The 27,030-nt window shown below is 43.6% G+C and overlaps 1 protein-coding gene across 2 annotated transcripts; it reads left to right on the forward strand.

Moving 5' to 3' along the window:
• Nucleotides 1–231: 231 nt before the first annotated feature.
• Nucleotides 232–25,286, forward strand: LOC310795602 (growth hormone receptor-like). 2 transcript variants are annotated; one of them, XM_083657672.1, is made up of 10 exons: nt 232–363; nt 7,737–7,830; nt 14,378–14,513; nt 16,643–16,821; nt 17,636–17,811; nt 20,108–20,264; nt 20,789–20,879; nt 21,512–21,581; nt 22,172–22,567; nt 23,414–25,286. In XM_083657672.1, the coding sequence occupies exons 2-10, from the start codon at nt 7,749–7,751 to the stop codon at nt 23,903–23,905; spliced, it is 1,779 nt and encodes a 592-aa protein (XP_083513798.1). In that variant the 5' UTR covers nt 232–363; nt 7,737–7,748; the 3' UTR covers nt 23,906–25,286. The 2 variants fall into 2 exon arrangements, with proteins under 2 accessions (XP_083513798.1, XP_083513799.1); XM_083657673.1 differs by having other exon boundaries at nt 20,120–20,264.
• The last annotated feature ends 1,744 nt before the right edge of the window (nt 25,287–27,030 follow it).

Raw genomic sequence — 27,030 nt, forward strand, 5'->3', positions numbered from 1 at the left:
GAGAGAGCGAGAGTAGAGAGAGAGAGAGAGAGAGAGTAGAGAGAGAGAGAGAGAGAGAGAGAGAGGGAGAGAGAGAGTAGAGAGAGAGAGGGAGAGAGAGAGAGAGAGAGAGAGAGAGAGTAGAGAGACAGAGAGAGAGAGAGTAGAGAGAGAGAGAGAGAGAGAGAGATTTCTTCGACAGCAGCAGCAGCCCAGCTGGTGTGTGTTTAGGCAGGTGGTGTTAGTTAGTCAGTGAGCGCTGAGGGATTGATCCTCTCTCTCTCCTCTCCTGTGTGTTCGACGTTGTTGCTGCACAACATTGTGTCAAGGAGCCCTCTCATCTCCAGGACGGAGAGCAAGGCGGGGTTTCTATTTCCTAGAGAGGTGAGTGAGTGAGTGAGTGAGTGTCCATGTTGTTTATGTCGGCGTCAGGTCAGATGGTCAACGCGTGGTGCCGTAACGTTTAATCCACAGCGGTGACTTGAACAGTGTATTGTTGCCTCTGTATAGAATAGCCCATCTGTAATAGCCGAACGTTACTAACTGTATATACTGTCTATACTCTTCTGTACTCTGTATACAATGCATATCGATGTTACAGCAACGCTCTTTACCAGCAACGCTCTTTACCCTCCTTTACATGTCTCGTAACTGGTGTCAGGTGTCAAACAAGGTTCTCAAACCAACCCGTTGCACTGTAGGGATAGATCAACAATATTGTGAAATAACTGCGAGATAACACAGGCTATTAAGATAATAGCCTAGGCTATTATTTGACAGTCTGAAGTCTGACAAGTCTGCTAATCAATAGACCTACATGTAGGCTAACTACATGTCAGCTGTTAGTAGGCTATCTAGAATAGATCTGGCTGCATTTTTAGTGTAGGCTAGTGGTGTGTGTGCGTGTTCAGACAGTTTTCACTGGCCCCAGGGAAAGGAAGGATGTAAGTCTGCTCAGTGTTTACCTCCAACCACCACCCATACTGTATGTACCTGCCATTTCCCTTCATCACACTCACACATACTGTACACATTTACATTTAAATGTACATTTGTGATGTAGTTCATCTACAAGGAAACAAACATTAAACACACACAGACTTCAGTCAATGTCTTTTGGTGGCTGCTTTTAAATTACAATCCTGTGCCATTCTGTGCACAGGATTAGAGAGCAACTCAAAGTAGCCTACATGGAGTGAAGAAGCCCTACTGCATGTCTTACAGTCTCCCATATAGTGCTGAGGGGGCGCTGCTTTACCTGACTGACTGCATGGTTTCCATGGTTGGTATACCTGGCTGGGACTCAAAACCGGTCTGGGATTCTTGGACAGATTTAATCAACTTTTTACAGATGTCAACACTTCACTCAGAGACAACACACTCTTGCCTTGTTGTCCCGTATACTGTAGGTAAATGTGATTTTTTTTTTTAACCCATTGATACCTGATGCAGCATTTGTGTGCGTATCCCTTTAAGACCGCGAACCGCGTTAACGCGGTTCGCGGTCTTAAAGGGATACGCACACAAATGAGGGATATACACGCAAATGCTGCATCAGGTATCAATGGGTTAATGATGTGATATCTCCAGGTTTGAGACTTAACACATTCACTGCCAGCCGTTTTTTCAATTAATACTGTAGGTAGGTTCTGCCAAGTTTTTTTTTTGAGGATTCTGGCTCATCTTGCAAGAGCCGAGGATTCTTTTCTGCTAAGATTTTGTGAACACAAATGATCTCAAAAGAACTAATAGAATGTGTGCTTTCTCTGTCTAAAAGAGTTAGTTTGTAGAGTTAGTAGTTATGTAGGCATTAGCAGTAGAATACAGCATGGTTTCAGCGTCTGAAAATTTATTCTGAGATAAATGGCTTTTTGTGAAATTCGATAGAACAGTCACTTTAACCATTTATTTTTGGCGTAAGACGTCAGACATCTAAACAATAGTTTTGAACAGTAATTTCCTCCATAGCAGCAGGAAACCCCCCTCTCCTTCAAACTCCTCCCTCCGTGGGTGTGTCTCTGGTGGCTTTGCAGCGTTTGTCACAAGCGAGGCTCTGCCTGTCTGTGCTGCCTGGCTGCTGGCGGCTGCTCTTTGGGCGAGTCTGCATGAGTCGTTTCGGTTGTGAGCTCAGCTGCAATGAAGCTGCGTGCGATTGTGGGCTTTCTGCCGGTGTTTCAAAGTGTGTTGCACGCATAATCTATTATGCAAATTTGCAATCCCCCACTGCCAGCTCCCAGCGCGATAATGCGCGAAAGCGAAAGCGTTTTTACAGTATGATAATGGTTTCCTCGCGCGTTCCCCTGCAGTTTTGGCTCGGCTTTTTCTAGTCTGGAGAGCACTGTCGCCACTTAGTGGGTCGGTGGAATGGGTTGTACACGTTCGGTGGCTCCAATATTTTTATAGGAGACGTGGGGGGCGTTGATCCACGTCCCACCGTCAAAATTTTTTTTTTTTTTTTTTTGACGAGTCAACTCGTCATTGGCAGTCAACCGTTGGATTTTTTTTGACGAGTCAACTCGTCATTGGCAGTGAACGTGTTAAAAATGGGATATATCACGACTTATTAATTTATTAATTTAACCTATTATTAATTTAATTTGACCACAATGATATGCTGAATAGGCTAATATCTCTGGTGGCAGTGGTTTTCACCGTGCGGTCCGGGGACCACCAGAGGTCCTTGAGAGAGGGTTCCAGTGGTTCCCAAGCAAATTGATCAATTTCAGCATTATTTCATTTACAAGAAGTGAGCAGCATCAGAGAGTGTAGAAGAAAGATGTGAACCATTGTTTGTTTCACTCTTATCTAGACCTACAATACAGATACTGGAATTCTATATGAAATTATTATCAGTCAAAATATTCTCAGATTTGGGTGAGAGACGCAAAATCTCATCAAATCCGGATCCATGGCTCTAATGTGGACTAAATGAGTGGTCCTCAAGGTTGAGACTCAAATTACAAAGTCACTGAGTAAGAGAAGACTCAATGATAGCAGATTAAGTTCAAAGCATTAAGCATCCTATAGGAAAAAGCCTATACGAGGGATCAGCCGAGCAGAATTTTGGTAAACAAACCGCGTCACTGGGTGGCAACGGCAATGGAACCCTATGGAGCCCAAGTGGCGCGAGGCTTGAGTGTCTGACTCTAGCCGGCTTGACTCTGTTTACATTTTTAAAACTGCGACAGTTCACACAACTTTAACACGACATATTATACATCAAACTCTCGTGCTACTTCTGCTCTCACTCAGAATGTCAAAATATAAGCAATGTGATGTATAGTTTTTGCATCTGTGTGAGCAGTTGAGTCTGCAGCTGTGTGAGCAGTTGAGTCTGCAGGAGCAGACGTTTCTCTGTGCCTGTCTGTCTTATCAGCATGCGACACAACCAAAACCAAGAGAAAACAGTTGTTCCTTTGGGGCTAGTCTGAGACAAAACAGGCGTTAGGCTTCAACTGGTGAGACCAACTGTGGTAGATAGATAGACATAGATTAGAAGGTTAGGTTCTGCTTAGGCTATGTTGAGTGATAGGATACAATACAACTGGAAACAAACCCTTCTCGGTCCTTTCCCTCCTTCTCAGATTGGGAACATTTGAACAGGAACATGAAACATGTCTAGGCCAGGGGTGTTTCATCCCGGGCCACATCGCAATTATGGTTGTAAATGTAACATAAGAAAATGTATCTACTAGCCTACTTGTCGTCATATTACATAATTGTCTCGGATTCGATTATCATGGCATTATCATTATTATCGCCACGGTCAGGTTATGGATGATGACTTCCTGTCCTGGTGCAACAACGCCTTCCTAGAACTTAACATCTCGAAAACGAAAGAGATCTGTATTGATTTCAGACGTCCCCCCCCGTACTACCCAGAATAGTGTCGTCCATGGTCAGTCAGTGCACATTGTAACCAACTACAAATATCTGGGCACGATTATTGATGACAAACTGAAATTTGACTTAAACACCGACATGCTGTGCGTGCAAGAAGGGCCAGCAACGCCTTTACTGCTTGAGGAAACTAGCCAGGTTCCAAGTAGACAAGAGCCTGATGAAACTGTTTTACAGTGCTTATATTGAATCTGTTATCTGCTTTTCCTTCATCTGTTGGTACGGTAACCTCTGTATCAAGGATAAAAACTCCCTCTGGAGAATTGTGAAAACAGCTTCTAAAGTAGCCGGCATCCAACTGGAGAGCCTTGACCTCATCTATAACAGACAGGTGCTCAAAAAAAGCTCTGTCCATCCGCACAGACAGTGCCCACCCACTCAGTTTGGATTATAGGCTACTGCCATCCGGCCTTCGCTTGTGTGTCCCACGGACCACCAAAAACAGGTATAAGTATTCCTTTGTCCCCTCCTCCATCCGTGCAGTGAATGCTGCTGGAGGAAGGAAAAGATGACTGAGGAATTAACGTTTCATCAATCTGCTGTACCAGCAGTCGGCTCTTTTATGTTCTTAGCTCTTCTTATGTTTTTTTAATTTGTTTTTAATTTGTTTTTATACTGTTCTATCGGCCGTATCAGCCCTGGCTCATCCCGTTCTTAAGTTATTAGTGTTGTTTTATTTTATTTTATCAGCCGCACCAGATATATGCTCTTTTATATTGGCTCATCTTATGTCTAAATGTTGTTATATCCTGTTTATTTATGTCATTGTACGTATGGTTTGCACTTCTATGTTTTTATGTTTCAAGCCTCTATGCCTGCTGTAATCCAATTTGCCCTTTGGGACATTAATAAACTACTTGAACTTGAACTTGATACACAACACATGTACACATAAACAACACATGTACACATAAACAACACATGTACACATACGCAACACATGTACACATACGCAACACATGTACACATAAACAACACATGTACACATAAACAACACATGTACACATAAACAACACATGTACACATACGCAACACATGTACACATACGCAACACATGTACACATAAACAACACATGTACACATACGCAACACATGTACACATAAACAACAGATGCACACATAAACAACACATGTACACATAAACAACAGATGCACACATAAACAACACATGTACACATAAACAACAGATGCACACATAAACAACACATGTACACATAAACAACAGATGCACACATACGCAACACATGTACACATAAACAACACATGTACACATAAACAACAGATGCACACATAAACAACACATGTCAGACATAATGCAGCATCTAAAATTAGCGTTTTTGTCCACCAGCCAAACAGCTAATGAATGTTAACATTTTACCAGCCACTCAATAGATTACCATTGTTTTTTTGGGGGCTGGTGAGGGAAGCAAATCTACCAGCCACTTGCATATTTTACCAGCATTTGGCTGGTGGCTAGAGGTGGGGGAAAAAATCGATACACCATAGTATCGCGATATTTGATATATATTGATATTGATATTGATCAATATTGATATTGATATTGACGATATTGTATCGATATTTGGACGCCAAGTATCCATATTGCAAAAATAAAATAAAAAATGCAGGCAATGCCATGCCAGGCCACCGGGCATCTGCCCGACGCGCCCGATGGTGCAGTCCGCGCCTGCAGTGGCGTATTGAGTCCAGAGAAGCTTAATAATGTAGCCTACGTGTGGGGCAAAAACAAAACAAAACCAAAAAACACTGCATGTTTTACTTCCGGTGAGGTCAAGGAAAAGGTAGGAAAAAACGAGTTAGGAGTGACAATATATCGAAATATCGCAATATTCAATATATCGCAATATTCAATATATCGCAATACTATTGTATCTTGACCCTGAATAATGTGATCGCTTCACCACAAAGTTTCTATGACATTTTCTCAGAAGAACTGCTCTGAAAGCTGCAGCACTTACTTCAACACCTGCGTGTGAGTTTTTCAAAGAGCCTCTTAAACAGCTTCTGAGGACCAGTTCCCAGATGCTTCTGTCTGAAACCATCTGGCCGTGTCAGCTTCAGTGTTGGGGGGGGGGGACGCATTACAAAGTAACACATTACTGTAATCACATTACATTTGTCTGCAACAAGTATCCAGTAATCACATTACAGGTACTATTCAATCACTTATGGCATTACTTGCATTACATAAGTTCTTCAATGATCTGCAGGATCAGGGTTGAATCTGCAGGTTTATGGGGGGGGGGGAACCCCCAAATGTGCGGTGCCCTTTTCATGCACTCAATTACACAACACAACAGCTAGATTGGATGTGCTGGAGGGACGGGGAGGAGTGTATGTCCTTATTAGGATAGGGATTAGTGCTGGGGAATTATGTAAGATTTCATGTTAACTTATATTGTTCACTGGCAATTAGGTGACAATGCATCTCAGGCGATGTTGCGGAGTAACGCAAAAGTAATGTAATGAGTAGTGTAATGTAATTACTTTATCCAGGCAGTAATTAAGTAGAGTAAGGCATTACTTTTTCTTAAAGTAATGTGTAATATATTACTTTTTTTGATGAACGACCCCCAACGCTGTTCAGGTTAATCAAATGCCGGACTCATGTCATCATTAGTCAATTGACGAAAATGTAAGAATAAGTATCACTTGAACCGTGAGTAGATATAATCCAACGTCATCTTTGTTTTTACTTTGCCTTTTCTGTTTCCTGCTTCTATCCGTGTGATTCTAATTTAAGAAAGATTGATGAAAATGGCGTTTTTGCTAATTAGCTAAGTAGCCTAATTTGAACAAGAACAATTAGGCTACTTAGGAGGGGAAAGAACATTTAGAAGGAGTTTAGAATTTAAACAAAGTGTTCAAATTTCAAGAAATCAGCAAAAAAGAAAAGAAAAGCACAGTGCATAATGGATGTCATTGAGTGTCTAATCGATAAGCTACTTTTAATTCACTGTGAGGGCTGGTAGGTGAGGGTTTACACACTGAGGGCTGGTAGGTGAGGGTTTACACACGTGAGGGCTGGTAGGTGAGGGTTTACACACGTGAGGGCTGGTAGGTAGGTGAGGGTTTACACACGTGAGGGCTGGTAGGTAGGTGAGGGTTTACACACGTGAGGGCTGGTAGGTGAGGGTTTATACACGTGAGGGCTGGTAGGTGAGGGTTTACACACGTGAGGGCTGGTAGGTGAGGGTTTATACACGTGAGGGCTGGTAGGTGAGGGTTTACACACGTGAGGGCTGGTAGGTGAGGGTTTACACACGTGAGGGCTGGTAGGTGAGGGTTTACACACGTGAGGGCTGGTAGGTGAGGGTTTACACACGTGAGGGCTGGTAGGTGAGGGTTTACACACGTGAGGGCTGGTAGGTGAGGGTTTATACACGTGAGGGCTGGTAGGTGAGGGTTTACACACGTGAGGGCTGGTAGGTGAGGGTTTACACACGTGAGGGCTGGTAGGTGAGGGTTTACACACGTGAGGGCTGGTAGGTGAGGGTTTACACACGTGAGGGCATTTGGCGGTTGCATCCATTTGTATCATCATGTATCCAACCATGCAACCTTGAACCCTATCCATGTTGATTCCATGCCCACTGAACCCTGAGCAGTGAGCACTGCAGGAGGCAAAGTGATCTCACTGGCACGTTGAGGAGTGGTGGTGGTGGGCTGGGCCGTGGGTGGTGCTGTGGTGCTGGGGGGCTGGGCTGTGGGTGGTGCTGTGGTGGTGGTGGGCTGGGCTGTGGGTGGTGCTGTGGTGCTGGGGGCTGGGCCGTGGGTGGTGCGGTTGAGCTGACTGTTCTCCTGAGTTAGTAACATTCACCACATGTTCCCTGCAGACTTGGAACGCCATGGCTGCCGCCCTCACCGCGCTCCTCTTCCTCCTGCACATCTTCACTGTCTCAGCGCTGGAACTGACCGCTGAGCAAGAAGGTACGTCTGATCAAATGTGTTATATTATATATATATTATGTGTATTATATTATAAGGTACGTCTGATCAAATGTGTTATATTGAATGGCTCTTCATTTGCTAGACAGCCTTTTCAATTGACTTGCATCTGTAGATCAAGGAAGTCTCTCATCCTACAGGCCTATGGTAATATGGCATATTTCTTGTGCTTTGGGCTAGTTTTATCTTTAGGTTTATTTATTTATTTATCTATCTATCTATCTATCTATCTATCTATTTATTTGTTCATTTATTTATTTATTTATTTATCTATTTATTTATATGCACACATAAATGTATATAAAATAAATGTAAAAAAAATATGGAGAAGAAAAAAGCAACCAAAGTACAAGGTGTTCAGTAGGGACGATGAAGTCTGCATGATTCTATCATCACTTATTTATAACTCCTCCTAGAGTTTAAAACATTATAAAAAAAAAAAAAAAAAAAAAATGTATTTGCAGGATTTGATGACTTGGCACAGGTTTGGGTGTACCATCATGTCATATTTTTTATTTATTGCATAATACATGTTATGTGATATGTTGTGCAACTTTTACGTTTGTCATTGATGCTGCTTTCTGTGATAGCTATAGGTGCATTTTATTTTTATAAATCTAAATTGGACTATTAAATCATAAAACAAGTAGCGGGGGGGGGGGGCGGGGGCTTATATAACACCAGATGGAACTGATTATTTCCTTAATTACATTTTATGAGCCATGGGAAAATCCAGACCCTGGAATAATATCAGATTTCTACAGTCACCTAGTAACCGTGCGTTTGACACAAGCAGGAAGGCTGTTGCACAACAACAGTGTGCACAGAGAGAAGGACATTTCTAGTGAAGTGGCTTCCCAGGAATTCTGGAGAGCAGCGACGGCGCTCTCCACCAGAGCCTGCTGAACAATGTCTCCACCAGAGCCTGCTGAACAATGGCAAAGCTGTTTAGTCGTTTTGTAGAGAGGCCCTTTTCACCAAACAGCCTCTCAGTGACGACGTCCACACGGTATATTTGCATACATGAGCTACGTCTTATTCACAGACGTACAGTCGCTCCATGAAGTCACATAGTAGCATCGTGTGCTTTGTGTTGGTGTTACGTAACAGTGTGGACTGAGGGGGGGTTCCCCCCCCCTTCTGCCTCCTCTGTTCCCCCTCTGCTGCTACTTGAAAGAGGCTGTGTTTGTCCCACGTTTTTATGCGCGGGGTTAACGAGATGAGCTTCACGCTTTAGCCAAACACACGTCTGTGTCAACGCGTTCGCAGAAAAGCTTTGCCGAGAACCCATGGCCTCCCCTCCTTCAGCCAACTCTGCTTTATTGGCGTGGGGGGGGGGGGATTGACCAATGGCGAGCAAGTGTCCCAACGCACACGTGCGTGAGCCAATAGAACGCACACGTGCGTGAGCCAATAGAACGTGAAGCAGTGAATTTGAACACTCTCAGATTGCGTTTCCACATCCACCCAGCGAGCCGCCGTACGTTCTCAAGTGGATTCTATCACTCAGCAATCTGGACCACGTTGTTCTAAATGTGATTCTTGTGTTGCTTGACCAGAGCAGAGGTTCTCAAATGTTTTTCAGCCAAGGCCCCCTTACAAGATAGAAAATATACCGGGGACCCCCTCATTCTGATTTGGGATTTTGGGCTAAGCTTAATTGTTTCCACGGTAACGTACTTGACTTTTAAATTGATAGGTTTGTTAGATTAGAATGTAATCCATGAACCATGTTAGATTTAAAGCATAAAATATTTTCATTGAACTATGAAGCTTTTGCACACAAAAAAAAAGTTTTATTTTTATTTTCCTGAAAACTTTTTGCGGACCCCCTGGCAAAGTGCCACGGACCCCTGGGGGTCCCCGGACCCCCATTTAAGAACCAATGGACTAGAGAGCTGGCATGCTGCCTGTTGTACTATCATTGCTGCACTATACATTGCCTTTATGATAACCTAATGTTATCTGTTTTGGCAGCCAAGCTTCAGAACTGGAGATCCCAGATGTTGAGTGGTCTCTGGTCTGGCACCTTCTGTCCACCAGACTGATGCAGTCCAAACACGTGACTGTGAATCACTTTGCTCTTGTGCTCCACAGGGAAGACATTAGTGAACGTGCGTTAGCGCCGCGCACGTCGTGCAGATTCATTAACATCACGAGGTGCCGTGGACGAAAAGGCCATATTCTGCTTGACTTTATGTGTGGGATTTAGCGGCAGCATGAAGGGTGTGAATCAGACCTTTTCCAGGAAATAATCCCAGCCGCCACTTCCTGCTCCCGTGGAAATGACGGCTAACAGGAAGTGAGTCTGGCCTAATGAAAGCAGAGTGAAGGAGGATGTTTTTGTCCGTCCTGAAATAGACCTGGTAGGTCTGCTGCTAGCGCCACAACGCTGTCAACATGTTTACTCCGAGGAGCCTGATAATGAGCGTACAGCATTGCAAATTGATATTTTCCATCTGGGAAATGTGTTTTTGTGGCCCGGGCAGCAGCTGGGTTCACACAGAGGCCTTTTGATATCAGCCAACCTATCCTGACATGTTTGCTTACTCCACAAGTGAACTCAGCTTGGCACGACGCTGAGCAAACACAGCAGCAATTAGGCTACTTTATTCTTTCACTCCGGGGCACTTTCAACAGAAGAGAAACCTATCTCTACTTTATTCTTTCACTCAGGGGCACTTTCAACAGAAGAGAAACCTATCTCTACTTTATTCTTTCACTCAGGGGCACTTTGTTTCAACAGAAGAGAAACCTATCTCTACTTTATTCTTTCACTCAGGGGCACTTTCAACAGAAGAGAAACCTATCTCTACTTTATTCTTTCACTCAGGGGCACTTTCAACAGAAGAGAAACCTATCTCTACTTTATTCTTTCACTCAGGGGCACTTTCAACAGAAGAGAAACCTATCTCTACTTTATTCTTTCACTCAGGGGCACTTTCAACAGAAGAGAAACCTATCTCTACTTTATTCTTTCACTCAGGGGCACTTTCAACAGAAGAGAAACCTATCTCTACTTTATTCTTTCACTCAGGGGCACTTTCAACAGAAGAGAAACCTATCTCTACTTTATTCTTTCACTCCGGGGCACTTTCAACAGAAGAGAAACCTATCTCTACTTTATTCTTTCACTCCGGGGCACTTTCAACAGAAGAGAAACCTATCTCTACTTTATTCTTTCACTCCGGGGCACTTTCAACAGAAGAGAAACCTATCTCTACTTTATTCTTTCACTCAGGGGCACTTTCAACAGAAGAGAAACCTATCTCTACTTTATTCTTTCACTCAGGGGCACTTTCAACAGAAGAGAAACCTATCTCTACTTTATTCTTTCACTCAGGGGCACTTTGTTTCAACAGAAGAGAAACCTATCTCTACTTTATTCTTTCACTCAGGGGCACTTTCAACAGAAGAGAAACCTATCTCTACTTTATTCTTTCACTCAGGGGCACTTTCAACAGAAGAGAAACCTATCTCTACTTTATTCTTTCACTCAGGGGCACTTTCAACAGAAGAGAAACCTATCTCTACTTTATTCTTTCACTCAGGGGCACTTTCAACAGAAGAGAAACCTATCTCTACTTTATTCTTTCACTCAGGGGCACTTTCAACAGAAGAGAAACCTATCTCTACTTTATTCTTTCACTCAGGGGCACTTTCAACAGAAGAGAAACCTATCTCTACTTTATTCTTTCACTCAGGGGCACTTTCAACAGAAGAGAAACCTATCTCTACTTTATTCTTTCACTCCGGGGCACTTTGTTTCAACAGAAGAGAAACCTATCTCTACTTTATTCTATTCACTCCGGGGCACTTTCAACAGAAGAGAAACCTATCTCTACTTTATTCTTTCACTCAGGGGCACTTTCAACAGAAGAGAAACCTATCTCTACTTTATTCTTTCACTCAGGGGCACTTTCAACAGAAGAGAAACCTATCTCTACTTTATTCTTTCACTCAGGGGCACTTTCAACAGAAGAGAAACCTATCTCTACTTTATTCTTTCACTCAGGGGCACTTTCTTTCAACAGAAGAGAAACCGGCTTGTGAGGGTTCGGTCGGCCCCGCCCACTTCCTGCATAGAAACCAATGCACACACAGCGAGCATAGAGCCACGTTCCACAAATTAATGTTTAGTGTTTTCAGGAGGTGGCAATGATGAACTTTGTATCTCAGCTTCTCTCTCGCTCTCCTTCTATCTTTCTCTCTCTCTGACTCACTCACTCTCTCACACACACACACACACACACACACACACGCACATGCACACGCACACATGTTCTGACTCCTGTCAGAACGTGATAAATGTCATGATAAATGAGCTCCCAAACCTCTCCACATAGCTGAGTGTCACATTGATTTTCCTCTTAATCCTGAGGTGACTCGTGAGCACAGTCCTAAGGAGGAGAAGATCTTGTAAACAGGTTATTTTTAACCCCCCCCCCCCCACACACACACACACACACACACACACACACACAGAGTAGAACTGCTAAAGCAGGCCAGAGGTATTCCTCTCCTCCTCTGAGCACAGCCTCACAGCTGTAGTAGAGGAGACATCTTGTCCTCACTCTTCTTGGTCCTCAGCCAGTCTGGGGGGGGGGGGGGGGGGGTGCTGTTCCTCTGCAGCCAGCTGGAGAACCAAGGAGAACCTTGCTGCTGCAGGAGAGGGATGATGATCATTGATCAGAAAGCTTCATGGGAATGTGAACACTCAGCATGGTTACTTCACACAATGTCAACGCTTTGGTGGCGTTCTGGTTGGCATGCTGCAATGCAAAGGAGAGCACAATGTCAACGCTTTGGTGGCGTTCTGGTGGCAATGCTGCAATGCAAAGGAGAGCACAGAGCTACTAGCTCATAAATTAATAGATTCAGAGATGAATGATATTTTATGAAATGATAGTTTGTTCAAGTTCCCTAATTAAATGGAGGTATATGCACTAGCCGGGCTGTGCAATAAAATCCATACGGCAATATATCGCGATACTTTTCCGCAATACTGTATCGATATTTCAGAAAAATATCGCGATATATCGCCATATCGGTTTTTTTTGCACAGCCGTGTGTTCAGTGACACAATAAGAATACTATTTATTTCAGTGCGTTCAGTAAGACACTCAACACTCGGTAGTTCCAATATAAAGTGATGTACATATTATTACACTACCTGGGGGGTGCACAGCGTGTAGTATTTTCAGCTCTATTTTAAAATGTTCAGGAAATTATGTAGAGTATTGCAATATATCGCAATATGTATTGTATCGCAATGTATCGTGATACAATCGTATCGCGAGGTCCTTGCCAATACGCAGCCCTTACTATGCACATTATTACAGGTGTACCTTACCACTTGGCCCCATAGAAAATGTCTCAGTTGCTGTTTGTTTAAACCTGTGATTTTCTCACTGCAAAAACGTGTCTGTGTGAGTCCATGCAGTCAGCGGAGGCAGATGCACATGGCGTTTTCAGTGCCTGTGTGAGTCCATGCAGTCAGCGGAGGCAGATGCACATGGCGTTTTCAGTGTCTGTGTGAGTCCATGCAGTCAGCGGAGGCAGATGCACATGGCGTTTTCAGTGTCTGTGTGAGTCCATGCAGTCAGCGGAGGCAGATGCACATGGCGTTTTCAGTGCCAAGAGCATTTCTGAGGACAGATGAAACAAACCGCTTTCCACGAAAGCCTTGCTAGTGAACTCCCTGCCCTGCTGACGGCGGCATACATTAGAGTCAAGAGTCAAGAGACTTCCAGGAAAATGCAGCTGTCTCTCTGCCCTGTGGCCGCGCTGCTACAGGAATCGGGTTACTGGCGTTTACTCCCTCCCCCCAAGTGCAGCTCATCCAACCTTGAGAGTGATTTTGATTTATGCGTGTTGCAACACATGAATGAGCATAGCAGACATGTAGGATATCAGAATAGGAATGGGGAAGATATAAGGCCATGTTCACATTACAGGCAAATCCGATTTGCTGCTGAAGTCATTAATCATCATTATCTTGATTGGTTTCCCAAATCTGATTTGGGAGAGTGTGTCCGCACTGCCACACATCTGATTTGGGCAAGTGTTCAAGTCGGATCTGTGTGTGTCCAGACCTCCATATGTGGTTTGGGACAAGTGACACAAATCAGACTTGGAGCGTCCAGACTCATAAAACCAATCTGGATAGAATCATTAATAGGTCACTAAAGTTCACAAATCAGATTTGGCCTTCTAGTCGGGACATGGCCTAAGAAGATACTATTTCTAATAGATATAATATTTCTAATATATAATTATTATATATTTCTAATATATAATATTTCTAAATAATGTGTCTCATTCTGCCTCCCTCCCTCTCCCTCTCCCTCTCTCTCTCTCTCTCTCTCTCTCTCTGTCTCTGTCTCTCTCTCTCTGTCTCTTTCTCTCTCTCTCTCTCTCTCTCTCTCTCTCTCTCTCTCTATCTCTCTCTCTCTCTCTCTCTCTTTCTCTCTCTCTCTCTCTCTCTCTCTCTCTCTCTCTCTCTCTCTCTCTCTCTCTCTCCCTACAGTCCTCCTCCAGAAACGCCCCCACCTCACCGGCTGTGTGTCCACCAACATGGAGACCTTCCGCTGCAGCTGGAATGTTGGAACATTCCAGAACGTCTCAGAGTCCGGCGACCTCCGCTTGTTCTACATCAAAAAAAAGTGAGGGGAAGTGGAGCAAAGCCGTCGTAACGAACAGAAACAAAACATTTTTCACATTTTGAGTTGATGTCTTCAAGAACATCGATGCTCGCCTATGTCCGCAGTAGAACGAGTCGTTGCCCAGAACCGTCGCTGAGAGAAAGAAAGAAAGAAAGAGAAAGCATTCATGATAAAGATAATTGATAATATTATAAATTATATATATGATAATTTATTCAAAGCCATTTGAATCCCTTCATACTATTACCCCGTTCAAGACAACTCGGACCACCGGAAAAAATGGGTTCCGACCTGTAAAAAGTGAATTGAACGCTCGTTCAGGCCGGAATTACAGCTCGGAAATTCGGGTATCATCCAGAGCTCCGGTTTCTCCGAGTTGACGTCACAGCCACATCAAAATGGCAACTTGCATCGTTAATCATAATCACAAAATGATTATAAAGACGTTTGTTGACGTTTTAACACACAAATGGAGGTCTTAATGATGTAATGTTAATGTGTTTGTGTCATCTGTGTTTCGCTCTGTATGAAATTCAACATTCAGCATGTTCGGTTAGCATTGTTCACTAGTAGGTAGCTACCATGCTAACATGGGTTGCTATAGCAACAGTTTGGGTTTTCCCCCCGAGCGGGAGGTGCAGCGTGAACGCAAATCTGTCCTGGCCGGAGGTTCCGTGTTGAAACTTACGGCGGTCCGAGTTGTCTTGAATGCGGTATATTCACCTTATTCACCACGCCCACTTTTTCTCTCTTCCGCGTTCAACGCAAACGTATTTGTTCTTCCGGTTCAGCGCTAGTTGCCTTCTGTGGCTTCTGTGGTTAGCCACTAGTTAGTTATGTTATATGGCAGTAAAATGCCACTGAATGACCAAATTGATAATAACTTTTAACCATTTCGAGTAACACTGTTTCCATACGGATCACCAGCGTTAGTTTGTTGTTTATAACGTGGCTATATTCATAACGTTTCTATCTCGGATGCGTTATTTAGAATCGCACATAGGTTACGCTAGTGGGTTTCAGGACGCAACAGCCTCGACTCCACTAACGTCATCTTAAGAGCACAATATTCCTGGAATGCAAGTTTAACTAAACAGTTACATATCCTCTGCATTCTACATCAAATTAAGATATTACGGGTTGTTTTATTTTGCATGTTACATACGTATTGGCCAAGATATGTTAGTTTATGGCGGAGTAATTCTGCCAGTTTAGATGCGGAGTGTGCGCAGCCATCTTGCCTGCGGAGTTTTTGGCAAGTCAAAACGGAAATACTATTACGGAATGACGTAATGCGGAAGCGTCCATGTGTGGGCAAAGAATAAGGTGAAAGCCCACTCCCCCCTCCCCCCTCATTCTTACTCAACACCTGCTGGTCAAGGTTATGCAGGTGCATTGCTTTCACAGCTCAAATGTGTGCATTGTATTGTCTAAGCGTTGCTGGGCATGTCGTGGCACACCTGTAGGCACACCTGTAGGCACACCTGCACCCTTTCTTTCAGTTGACGAAGCAAAACTTCTTTCCGTTAAACATAGCAAAATGTATTGATAGTATTCTGTTACATCAGCACACGGCCATCTTGGTAGCAAAATAACAGGTGATTGTAATCAATTAACAGGTGATTACAATCAAGTGACACAAACAGCCAATGAGCTGTGTGTATTGTATAGCGCCATATTGGTAGGAAAATGCTTGTGACATCACGGGAATATTATGAATAGGCCCTGTCCAGTGTTGGTTGTGAGATATTAATTTTAACAAAATACTATGTGATTTCTGGAAATTGCTGTTTTACTGCTGCTGGAAATAGCTGATTAATTTTCAATTTTAATATCAACAGCTGCTGTGACGATGCTCATCCAGAATCTGCCTTAGTTGCAGTCAGGCTATTGAAGACATTTTAAATAACGGAAGCAGTGCTTCCTGTCACCTTCCCTTTTATTATTATAATTTTTGTATTGATCATTTCACCATTGCATCACATCACATCAATAAAAAATATTGAACTGGATACAATATGAAACGATCATTTTCACAATGTATCAAACAAGACATGAAACCTAGAGGAACACTTAAAAACAAAACATGCAGTGTTTTATCGTCCGTGTTGTCTCTCCCACCCTTGCAGACCCACCCATGTCTCTCCTAAAGAGTGGAGTGAGTGTCCTCACTACAGCACTGCCAGGCTACACGAGTGCTTCTTCAATGAGAGCTACACGTCCATCTGGACATACTATAACGTCCAGCTGCGCTCAGAGGACCAGGCCACCCTCTATGATGAGGACTACTTCCATGTCGAAGAGATTGGTGAGCAGAGCAAGAGGCCACCTTTACAGTCTACTACAGACCAGAGCTCGACCGATACTGGATTTTGGAGGCCGATGCCGATACCGATATTAGGAAGTAAAAAGAAATCCGATATCGATATATCGGCCGATATTCTTATATTATATAATACACCATTGTATTACACAATTATTTTGCAATGATCCCTCAAATATCAAACACTTGACAAAGATATGACTTGACATGACTTGAGATATGTAATGTAGGGAGGATATTTTACAGCTTATCAATAAACGTTATTGTCCAAAATGACATCAATGCAATGAAACAGTAAACCGAACTCGGAATTTAATAATTATAAATAACTAGAAATACAAAAACACAAACGGAACAAATATAAAATATAATTTGAGTTACATACACGACATGCTGTCGATAACTTAAAAAATACAAAATAAAAAAACATCGGCATATCGGCCAACATATCGGCCGATACCGATATATCGGTTATCGGCCGATAATATCGGTGGAACGATATATCGGTCGGGCTCTACTACAGACCACAGAAGCTCAAATCTCTCAAAGCACATCCACTATTTTAGAAGCCACTTCAAACTACGGTTGGCTTCCTGGCAAATTGGCTAATATATAGAATACATTAACATGTTAATTTATCACTATACATTATTATTGTAAGCTTTGTTAGTTGGATCCAATAAATGTATGCGTATGTAATCAGTGCTGAGGTACTATCGTTTGAGAAAGAAAAAAATCATTTGTGTTGGATTGTGAATGATGAAACTGTGCTAATAGTGTATAATAACGGCTTCCTCAGTGCGACCGGATCCCCCAGTCGGGCTGAACTGGACCCTGCTGAATGTGGGTCTGACTGCGACCCACTTTGACATCATGGTGAGCTGGGAGCCGCCTCAATCTGCAGACGTGGAGACGGGCTGGATGACGCTGCAGTACCAGGTCCAGCACCGCCAGGCCAACTCGGACCTGTGGAAAGTGAGACTGTTTGTGTATATGAATTTCTTGCTAGCATGGAGTACTAGAATTGGCAAAATGCAGTGCGCGTAGTCGAGAATACCAAGTATACCTAAGCTGTCTTTTTGGACAGATTCATTTTTTTAAATGAAAGGTTTTATGTCATTGCAAGGCAGTGTTGTTGTTAAATCAGATAGGGTGATATAGTGATATAGTGATAGAGGGTGATATAGTGATATAGTGATAGTGATAGAGGGTGATATAGTGATAGTGATAGAGGGTGATATAGTCGACTCGCACGAACTAGCTTGCTGGTTAGTTAATGTAATCACTGTGGAGCGTCAGTCAAAATGCTCTTGAGATTGATTTGTCTACTTTATTCTCAGCTTCACGCACTGTGCATTATACTGTCGTTTCAGACAGGAAGTATGATTTCTCAAATTGGTGTGGTTCTGGATAGAAAATAAAATATAAATATCAATTATGTTTAAGTATTACACACAGCACCCTACAATATATAATATACAATAATGTAGCATTATGTAATATTTTCCACACATAATCAACATTTCCCATATCTATCTTATTGTATCTTAATATGCTGTATTGCTCAATACTCTCTAGCACAGCATGGAAATAACATGCTAAACAACATTACAAGCATTCAACATTCAACATCCCCGTCTAAGTAATATTACTGAGCAGCGCCATCTTGTGATGCTCCACGTGTCATTGCTAATTCTCGCTACATCAGCTTATCCATCCAATGTGTGAGCTAACTATGCCAATTAACATGAGCGTCAATCACGCATCCGACATGCAGCAAATTAAAACTCATATAGACATACAGTAGACATACGTATGACAGAAAAAAGGGAACCTGCCTCTCAATGGACGCACACAGGCTTTCACTGTCCAGAACTACAGTAAGCTATGCAGTAATAACCAAGTCTAAAGCAAACTAAAGTAACAGCTTGTTATGGTCGGCACTCTTGCAGACTTGTGTGGTGTCTCCCAGAAACTCAGAAATCAGATATTGATAGCTATAGTAATACAGGTATAATATAGTATAGGTACAGTAGGTATACTAAATGGCCTGCATTTATATAGCGCTTTTATCCAAAGCGCTTTACAATCAGTAGGTAGTCTACATTCACCCATTCATACACCGATGGCGGCAGGCTGCCACGCAGGGAGCAAGGAGGGTTAAGTGTCTTGCCCAAGGACACAACGACAGCAGCTGGGAGGGAGCGGGGATCGAACCGCCAACCCTTGTGTCATTGGCCGACCCGCTCTACCTCCTGAGGTAAAGCTCTACCTCCTGAGCTAAAGCCGCCCCGTATAGCCGTATACTATACAATACAATACTATACAAGTATAGGTATAAGGTATAATACCTATACCGATAGCTATAGTAATACCTATAGCTATAGTAATACCGTGACATTCAATTTCATACAAGGGCGGGTACGTGTGTTCCACCTACATGTGGATTCACGCTCATGTTCAAGAACTCCAGACTCAGACTCAGATCATGGGGACTCGACTTGGACTCTTCTTTGGTGACTTGGACTTGGACTCAAACACTGGGGACTTGAGACTCAATTCAGACTCGAGATACAGTGACTTGACTACAACACTGATGCAAGGAGGGTTATATTATACTTGCTAGTAAAAAAAAAGAAGAAGCCAAAATCAGTGTTTCAAGGATTTTTATGCAGTGTGTCAAAATGCAGTAATAAAGCAAAGAAAAAAATTATGTATACATTATGTCATGTCGCATGTATAAGTATACAGAATTTTAGTATACGTTCTACAAATTAGTACAGTACAAAAGTCATTTGAAGACACACCAAAACTCTGCTTCAGCTTAAAGGTTGATTGCTTGTGTTTGTAGAAAAACCTTTATCATCTGAAGGTAAAGATAAACAGATAAGATCAAAAAAGATAGTTTCTTAGGACATAGAATTGTCAAGGTTGCTTCAACTTACAGGTGTCTATGGTTTGCTTCTACATTATTTTAATAGCAATAGTGAGGCATCATATTACAAAGGAGGAACTTGTCTTTGTGCAGTCTGCAGCGCCGCGATCACAGCAATAGCAGAATATGGAGCAGACAGAAAGACAATCTTCAAATTATAAATTGCAAAGTAAAATTCTTGTGTATTTACTGAATTACTTACACACATAAACAAACATTATTATTTTGACTTGTTGTTGAGTGACGACTCTTTCATTTGTGTTGTCATTACGGAGTGGGCTTTTAAATGTTGAGAGATTTTCGCACACTGATATGAAAACTCTGTTTCCTCCACAGAGTTCTCCACAGGTCGACCTTCACAAAAGCACAGAGTGTTCACTGTACGGGCTTCAGGCGAACGTGGAGCACGAGGTCCGGGTGCGCTGCAAGATGCTGGGTATTAAACACTTTGGAGAGTTCAGCGACTCCATCTTCATCATCGTCCCCTCTAAAGGTAAACGCTCAAGGCACGCTTCCACAACAAAACCATCTTCATCATCGTCCCTTCTAAAGGTAAACGCTCAAGGCACGCTTCCACAACAACATCACTTAGGCTGCATCTGAAGTTAGCGGCCAGCAACAACAATGAGAAATGCAATTCCAAGACTGTTTACAGACCCCATAGTTTGCAGAAACACTCAAACAGAATAGGTGGAATAACACATTTATAGTGCATGCAGAGAAAAACGGCATGGTCCCCGCAAAGAACCGCATGGGACCAGCACAAAGTGGGCCTGTCTGTAAAGGGGAGACCCGTGGGCACCCACAGAACCCACTCTCACCTGTACATCCTGAGGTGAGAGCCTCATGCATGCATGGAGTAACCTGGCTGTTGGCTTAAGGTGTTTAATTGCAGGTGAATTTCCCCTGTTGCTATGAATAAACCAACTAACAGAATATTTCTTCTCCACTTTGTCATTTTTATGATGCATTCTATTCATTAAATTGTGTTTGTGTGTATTTTCTTTTTGTCCCCAGTGTCGAGATTCCCTGTCACAGTCTTGCTCATCTTTGCTGCCTTGTGTTTAATGGGAATCCTGATGTTGGTTGTTGTCTCCCGCCAGCAAAAGTAAGTATTTAACACCTGTAGGGTTTCTGTGCAGGTCTGGACAGTTTTGGAAAGAATTGAAATTATATAGACCGTTCCAGATCTTTATATGTATGAAAGTCCCCGTCTGTCTGTCTGTCTGTTTGTTTGTTTGTTAGTTTGTTTGTTTGCTTGTTTGTCGGCAGGATTTCTCAAAAAGTTATGAACAGATTTGCACTAAACTTTGTAGAAAAGTAGGTTATGGGTCAACTTAGAAATGATTAACTTTCCACGCCCACTGGCCAAAGGGCGTGGCCAATCACAAAAAAGCGCCTAACTTCCAAACGGATTCACGTAATACCACGAGACTTTGTAGAAAGGTTGGTGGAGGTATGCGCTCTACTGAGTGCCCTCTAGTTACTTAGTGATGTTACTAACCTATATTGAAGGTGTAAAACAGTGAAGCATATATGTATCTTGAGTGTTTCTACATGAGGTCTGAAAAAGAATGTCATCTTGAAATGAGTCGAGGACGAGAGAAATCTATATTTTATTCAAAGCACTGGTCCCTTTCCGATTGCTGTTGTAGAGATTTCACAAGAATTCAGTTTGTTTTCTGAATTTCTGATTTGCATGATTTCAAACTGAACCTGATCCCACTGTGCTTCTCTAAGGTTGATGGTCATTCTTCTGCCTCCTGTTCCTGGACCTAAAATCAAAGGAATTGACCCGGAACTACTCAAGGTATTCATCTACATGTTCCTACAGTGTGTGTGACGGTACACAAGGACTGATTCGGAGGCACCAGAATTCACAGTTGTTGAGCGCTCTGGACGTGTTCTGGAACATTATAGAGCTAAACACCTGTGATTTTAATTTAATTATTTTTTCTCCTTTTCTCTCAATCAAAAGCAAGGTTTATGCATACATTTACGTGCTCACCCTATTTTAACAGCTACATGTTGGTATACTATCATGTATCGCTTCTTGAAAAGTTACACTGTAGCTGCAACTGTACAATAAATATGTATTTGCCTATTTACCAACAACAGCCCTTTTCATCAAGTCAGCATTTCTGCATTGACTTGGTATTTCCCTCGTAAATACATTTTGGAGCTGAGCTACTCTTCAAATAGAACATCGGGAAGATAATAGAGCACGTGCCAGAGGTCCTGAGCAAAGAAATTAATTAATCAGAGCAAAACTCTAAATGAGCCACGCGATGCAGCTCTGCTTCAGTAGCAGTGCAAACATTTTGTTCACCAGAAATAAGACAAATGAAATCATTTTCGAATCATTTTGACTGCATTAACTCCACATCTTTGATCGTATAGAAAGGCAAGCTCGGGGAGTTGACGTCGATCTTGGGTGGCCACCCTGATTTGAGGCCGGAGCTGTACAACGACGACCCCTGGGTGGAGTTCATCGACCTGGACATGGAGGAGCCCAGCGACAGACTGACAGACCTGGACACCGACTGCCTCATGGAGCGCTCTGTGTCCTCCAACTGCTCTCCCCTCTCCATCGGCTTCAGAGACGACGACTCGGGCCGCGCCAGCTCCTGTGACCCGGACCTCCCCAGTGACCCGGAGGCATCACCTTCCCACCCGCTCCTCCGGAACCAGGGAGCCTCAGGCCCGGCCGCCTCCGAGCCCAGCACCCCCGTCCAGAGCCACATCGCCGGGGAGTCCGCTTTTGTGGTCCCTGGCAGGGAGGACCTGTACACACAGGTAGGGCTGGATGATATGGCCAAAATCGATATCATGATATACTTCTTCATATCAGTCGATACGATGATTATTACGATATTAGCCAATTTGTGTGTTAACACTGTAAAGGCCAGGAAAAAAACATCAAGAACGGCCATTTATGTCACAACGGATGTCTGCGCCTACAAACGTATGAAAAATGAATGTGCTGAGTCTACTGCATTCTGCTTAACCCATTGATACCTGATGCAGCATTTGCGTGTATATCCCTCATTTGTGTGTGTATCCCTTTAAGACCGCGACCGCGGTTCGCGGTCTTAAAGGGATACACACACAAATGCTGCATCAGGTATCAATGGGTTAAACACATTGCACCGGGTCAGCAGTCTGGCAATCTGGGAATGGCCGCCCCTTTATGCTAATTTTACTGACTGCTATATCGGGCTCTTAAAGGGATAGTTGTGATTTTTTTCATATGAGGTTGTATGAGGTACTTGCAGTCAGTGTACTACATGCAGTAGAATGCAGCCGGCGCATACCATACTCATACAACCCCACATAAAGAAATCTGAACTATCCCTTTAAGGTGTTTACAGTCCGACGAGCACCAGCACTACAAAAGCAACAGGTGGAGCTAACAGACTACCTGTTTGACAGCAGATAATAGGAGCACTATTCTCTGTGTTTTCTTCGAGCATGCCGACAGATTTTCAAGCAAATTGAAAATCTGTCTTGAGAGATTACCGAGTCAGTGACTGATGCTGTAAATCGTGCATATTGAAAATGTAAACATATATCATTGTTATCGAGGCATAGTTTAGCCTGATATATATTGATACTGATTTATTATCCACGCCTACCCCCCAGGTGAGCGAGGTGAGGCCGTCTGGAGAGCTGCTGCTGACACCTGAGGAACAGACGGAGGTGGAGAAGACCACTAGGAAAGATACAGAGGAAGGAAGTACGATGCGAAAGGAGAAAGAAACCCGAAAGAACGACTTTCAGCTCCTGGTAGTGAATGCAGATCACGGAGATTACGCCTCAGAGCTGGACGCAGGGAAGATGAGCCCAAGATTGTCCACAGGGGAGAGCAGCGAACCCTGCCAGAGAGAAGACTCGAGTGCTGTGCCCCGCCAAGCCTTTGGAGAGTACCAGAGGCCCTATCTAGAACCCCATATGACTCCCATGTCCCCATTTCCCCCTGCTGCTGTGTACACCGTGGTGGAGGGCGTGGACAGGCAGAACAGCCTCCTACTCACGCCAAACCCCACACCCGCTCTCCGACTAATACTGCCCAAGCCCATGCCCACGCCGGAGGGTTACCTGACCCCTGACCTTTTGGGAGATATCACACCATAGATCACCGCTGGTGAACTGTGGATGGCTGGGATGATTCGGTCAAAGGCAGAGATCGGCTCGGGAACCGTCTTTGACAGCAGCTGTGAAGTGCCCCGACGTTGATCCAGTGTTGAATGTCAGCCGTCCCAAAATAGTGGAAGACTATCTGTGCCTGTCCTGCCGTCGCCTCTACCTCCCCTAACCTCCACTAACGGGACCGCTAAGTCTAGCCGCCACACCCTAACAGGAGGGACCGCTAAGTCTAGCCGCCACACCCTAACAGGAGGGACCGCTAAGTCTAGCCGCCACACCCTAACAGGAGGGACCGCTAAGTCTAGCCGCCACACCCTAACGGGAGGGACCGCTAAGTGAACAGACGTTGGACGTTTGGTATTAAGAGTGAAGAAGAGCATGTTAGGCTGTGTCCACATAAAGTGTTTTCTTTCTGAGCTCCACTGCCCTTTCCTCATTAAAAGTTCCGAAATGTTCAATTTTTTCGGAAAAGTGCCGGGTGAAGTGAACAGCTTTTTCCCAGCAAACCAATTGCAATGACGGAGATGCTAACCGTTAGTAAGCTAGCAGGAGGTGACGTTATCATCTGCTTTTCTCCTCACAAAAAGTGTTCCAGGCAGCGCTTTTCCCACTCCAACAAAACACGCTATGTGGACACATGCCCGCCCTTGTTGTATTGTGCCAAGGGAACTGATCAAAGGGAAATAATGACAGGTATTGCTAGTGCTAGGTATTGCAGTATCCTGATATTTTAAATAGAAAACCAGGTCTAAAACACTACTTTTTAGCTAGGTCTTGGTAGTGGGAGTACATATTTAACGGTAAAGTACTTTGTGTAACATTTGTACATGTCGGATACTTTTTTCTTATTAATAAAATCAGGTTGTGTGTAATTGATATCTGTGAAAATGCCTGTAAACAAAAGTCAAGTGATTTAAAATCGAGATGAGTTTATCTTTGTAAGATTGTTTTTTTCATCATAGTCTCATTTCCTTTGATGCTATAAAGTCAAGATTGGTGCAACAGAACTGTTTACTCTACCAAATGCTCAGCCTTGAAGTCTACATCCTGTGGTTGCCGACGCCTAAGTATTTCTGCAAAGTAAAACACATGGGGAATGTAAGATAAACTGTCTGTAGCATACTTGGTGCCATTTTCTATTTTCCTTACAGTCATTTCTCAACTGTGAAATCTTTTCAGAGCTGACTGCAAACATATCTTCGAATGTTTAATATTCAGGGGAATTATTATTGCGATGTATGCTCAGTGAGTTTGTGGTATTTTAGTGTACATGTGCTGTTAAGTCTATAGCTTAAAAACGTAGCTTCAGTCTAGCAGTGCATGGAATGTAAATAAAACTACTCGGGGGGGCAGATTTTGTTGAATTTATACAGTCATTGTATTTCAATTGTTCAAAATTGACAGAAAATAAACAACTTTCATACTTTCATACTTTGTGTATTTGTTAGCACTGCCATTATTATTATTATTATTATTATTATTATTATTATTATTTTATACCATAGGTTTTATAGACAGTTTTAACTTGACAACAATAACAACCGTCACAACCCACCTGAATATCCGGTTTACTTTCTGTATACATAGCTGAGCGCAGGCTGATATTCGGCTCATATTAAATGTTAACGTTAGGCCGTGAGACACATTAACAAGGTAGCCTATTTCGGTCTTTATGTCGTGTAGTAGTTAGTAGTAGTAGTTGTTGTTGTTGTTGTTGATAGTTGCCATAACAACCACCCCTGTCGGAAAGCCGTGCACACGCTGGGTAGGAAGCGTTGTTGTCCCGGAGGCGATATTTTTTTTCGGATGATGGCGAAGGCTATGCGAAGGCATAACCCGCCCCTCTCTGCCTCTGATTGGCCTAGCGTCAAACTTCCATCCAAACACATTTGCTTGGCTATCCTGCATTACATCTCTTTCTACAGTCTGTGGTCAGACCGTCAGACTCAGTGGGTCAGACAGACATACAGCAGTTACGCTTGCTAGCCTGCATGAAAGACCCAGTGTGTTTATGTTTTTAATATAGTCATATCTATGGTTTATAACGCTGCCACTAATCAGAGGCAGAGAGGGCCAGGGGGGGGTTATGCCTTCGCCATCATCCGAAAAAAATACTGCTTCCGGTAAGCTAGCTAGCTAGCTAATGTTAGCTGCTGGTTGGTTGGCTAACTAGCGAATGTTAGCCGTTAGCTAACGTTAAAACTAGACAAACACAGACATGCAGAGCTCCAAAAACAGCAATTCGTGATTTTGTTACTGTAGTTTCTGCAGAGTAACGTCCATGTACCTTTATGTATTGCACAGGGATCTGACGGATAGTGCAGTAACAGTCAGCAGCTATGATAGCGAAGTCGGGGGGAGGAAGTCCATATATGGTCCATCCGGTCATGGGACACAGGACATTACGTCATAGCAGGATAACGCGATTGGCTGGCTCAGATCTGTTCAAATCTGAGCCAGCCAATCACGTTGTCCTGCGCCGTTAGGGACCGTGTATAAAAGGCGACCGCAGATGGGGGTGGGCGGGGGGAACCAGAGGAGAGGAGAGGGGTGGGGGAGAGGAGAGAGGAGGAGAGAGAGGGGGAACCAGGGGGAGAGGAGAGGAGAGGAGAGATGGGGAGAGGGGAGAGGAGAGGGGAGGAGGGGAGAGGAGAGGAGAGGGGGAGAGGAGGGGGGATGGGGAGAGGGGAGGAGAGGAGAGGGGGAGAGGAGAAGAGGAGAGGAGAGGAGGGGAGAGGAGAAGAGGAAGGGGGAGGAGGAGAGGGAGAGGGGAGAGGAGAGGAGAGGAGAGGAGGAGGGGAGAGAGGGGGAGGGGGGGGGGGGGCATAGTGGCTGGACCCCTCCAGGGGCACTGCCATCTCTCTGGGCGGCCCTGGTAGTGGAAGCGATCATCTTGCTCTAATGACCAGAATGGGTGTTGTTCAAACTGAACATTTATTTCTTCAACATGCTGCAGCAGAAAGGGAGATAAACAGATAAACTATTTTCGTAGTTAAGCTATGAAGTAGCCTACTTCCCCCCGCAGCATCGTGACATTGAATGAAAGTATAGGCTCGTTTGAGATGACTTCTGGCTCGCCTGGGAAGCAGGCGAGTGCAGTCAGCCAATTAGAG

This window comes from Poromitra crassiceps (assembly GCF_964638095.1).
Source record: "Poromitra crassiceps genome assembly, chromosome: 21".
NCBI classification, from domain to species: domain Eukaryota; kingdom Metazoa; phylum Chordata; class Actinopteri; order Beryciformes; family Melamphaidae; genus Poromitra; species Poromitra crassiceps.

Bases quoted from the DNA above. Each gene is read 5' to 3' on its own strand.
- LOC310795602 (XM_083657672.1), top strand. From the start codon at position 7,749: ATGGCTGCCGCCCTCACCGCGCTCCTCTTCCTCCTGCACATCTTCACT. The intron at 20,880-21,511 runs GTAAGTATTTAA...TGCTTCTCTAAG, and splicing joins GTTGTCTCCCGCCAGCAAAA to GTTGATGGTCATTCTTCTGC. The intron at 21,582-22,171 runs GTATTCATCTAC...TTGATCGTATAG, and splicing joins TTGACCCGGAACTACTCAAG to AAAGGCAAGCTCGGGGAGTT.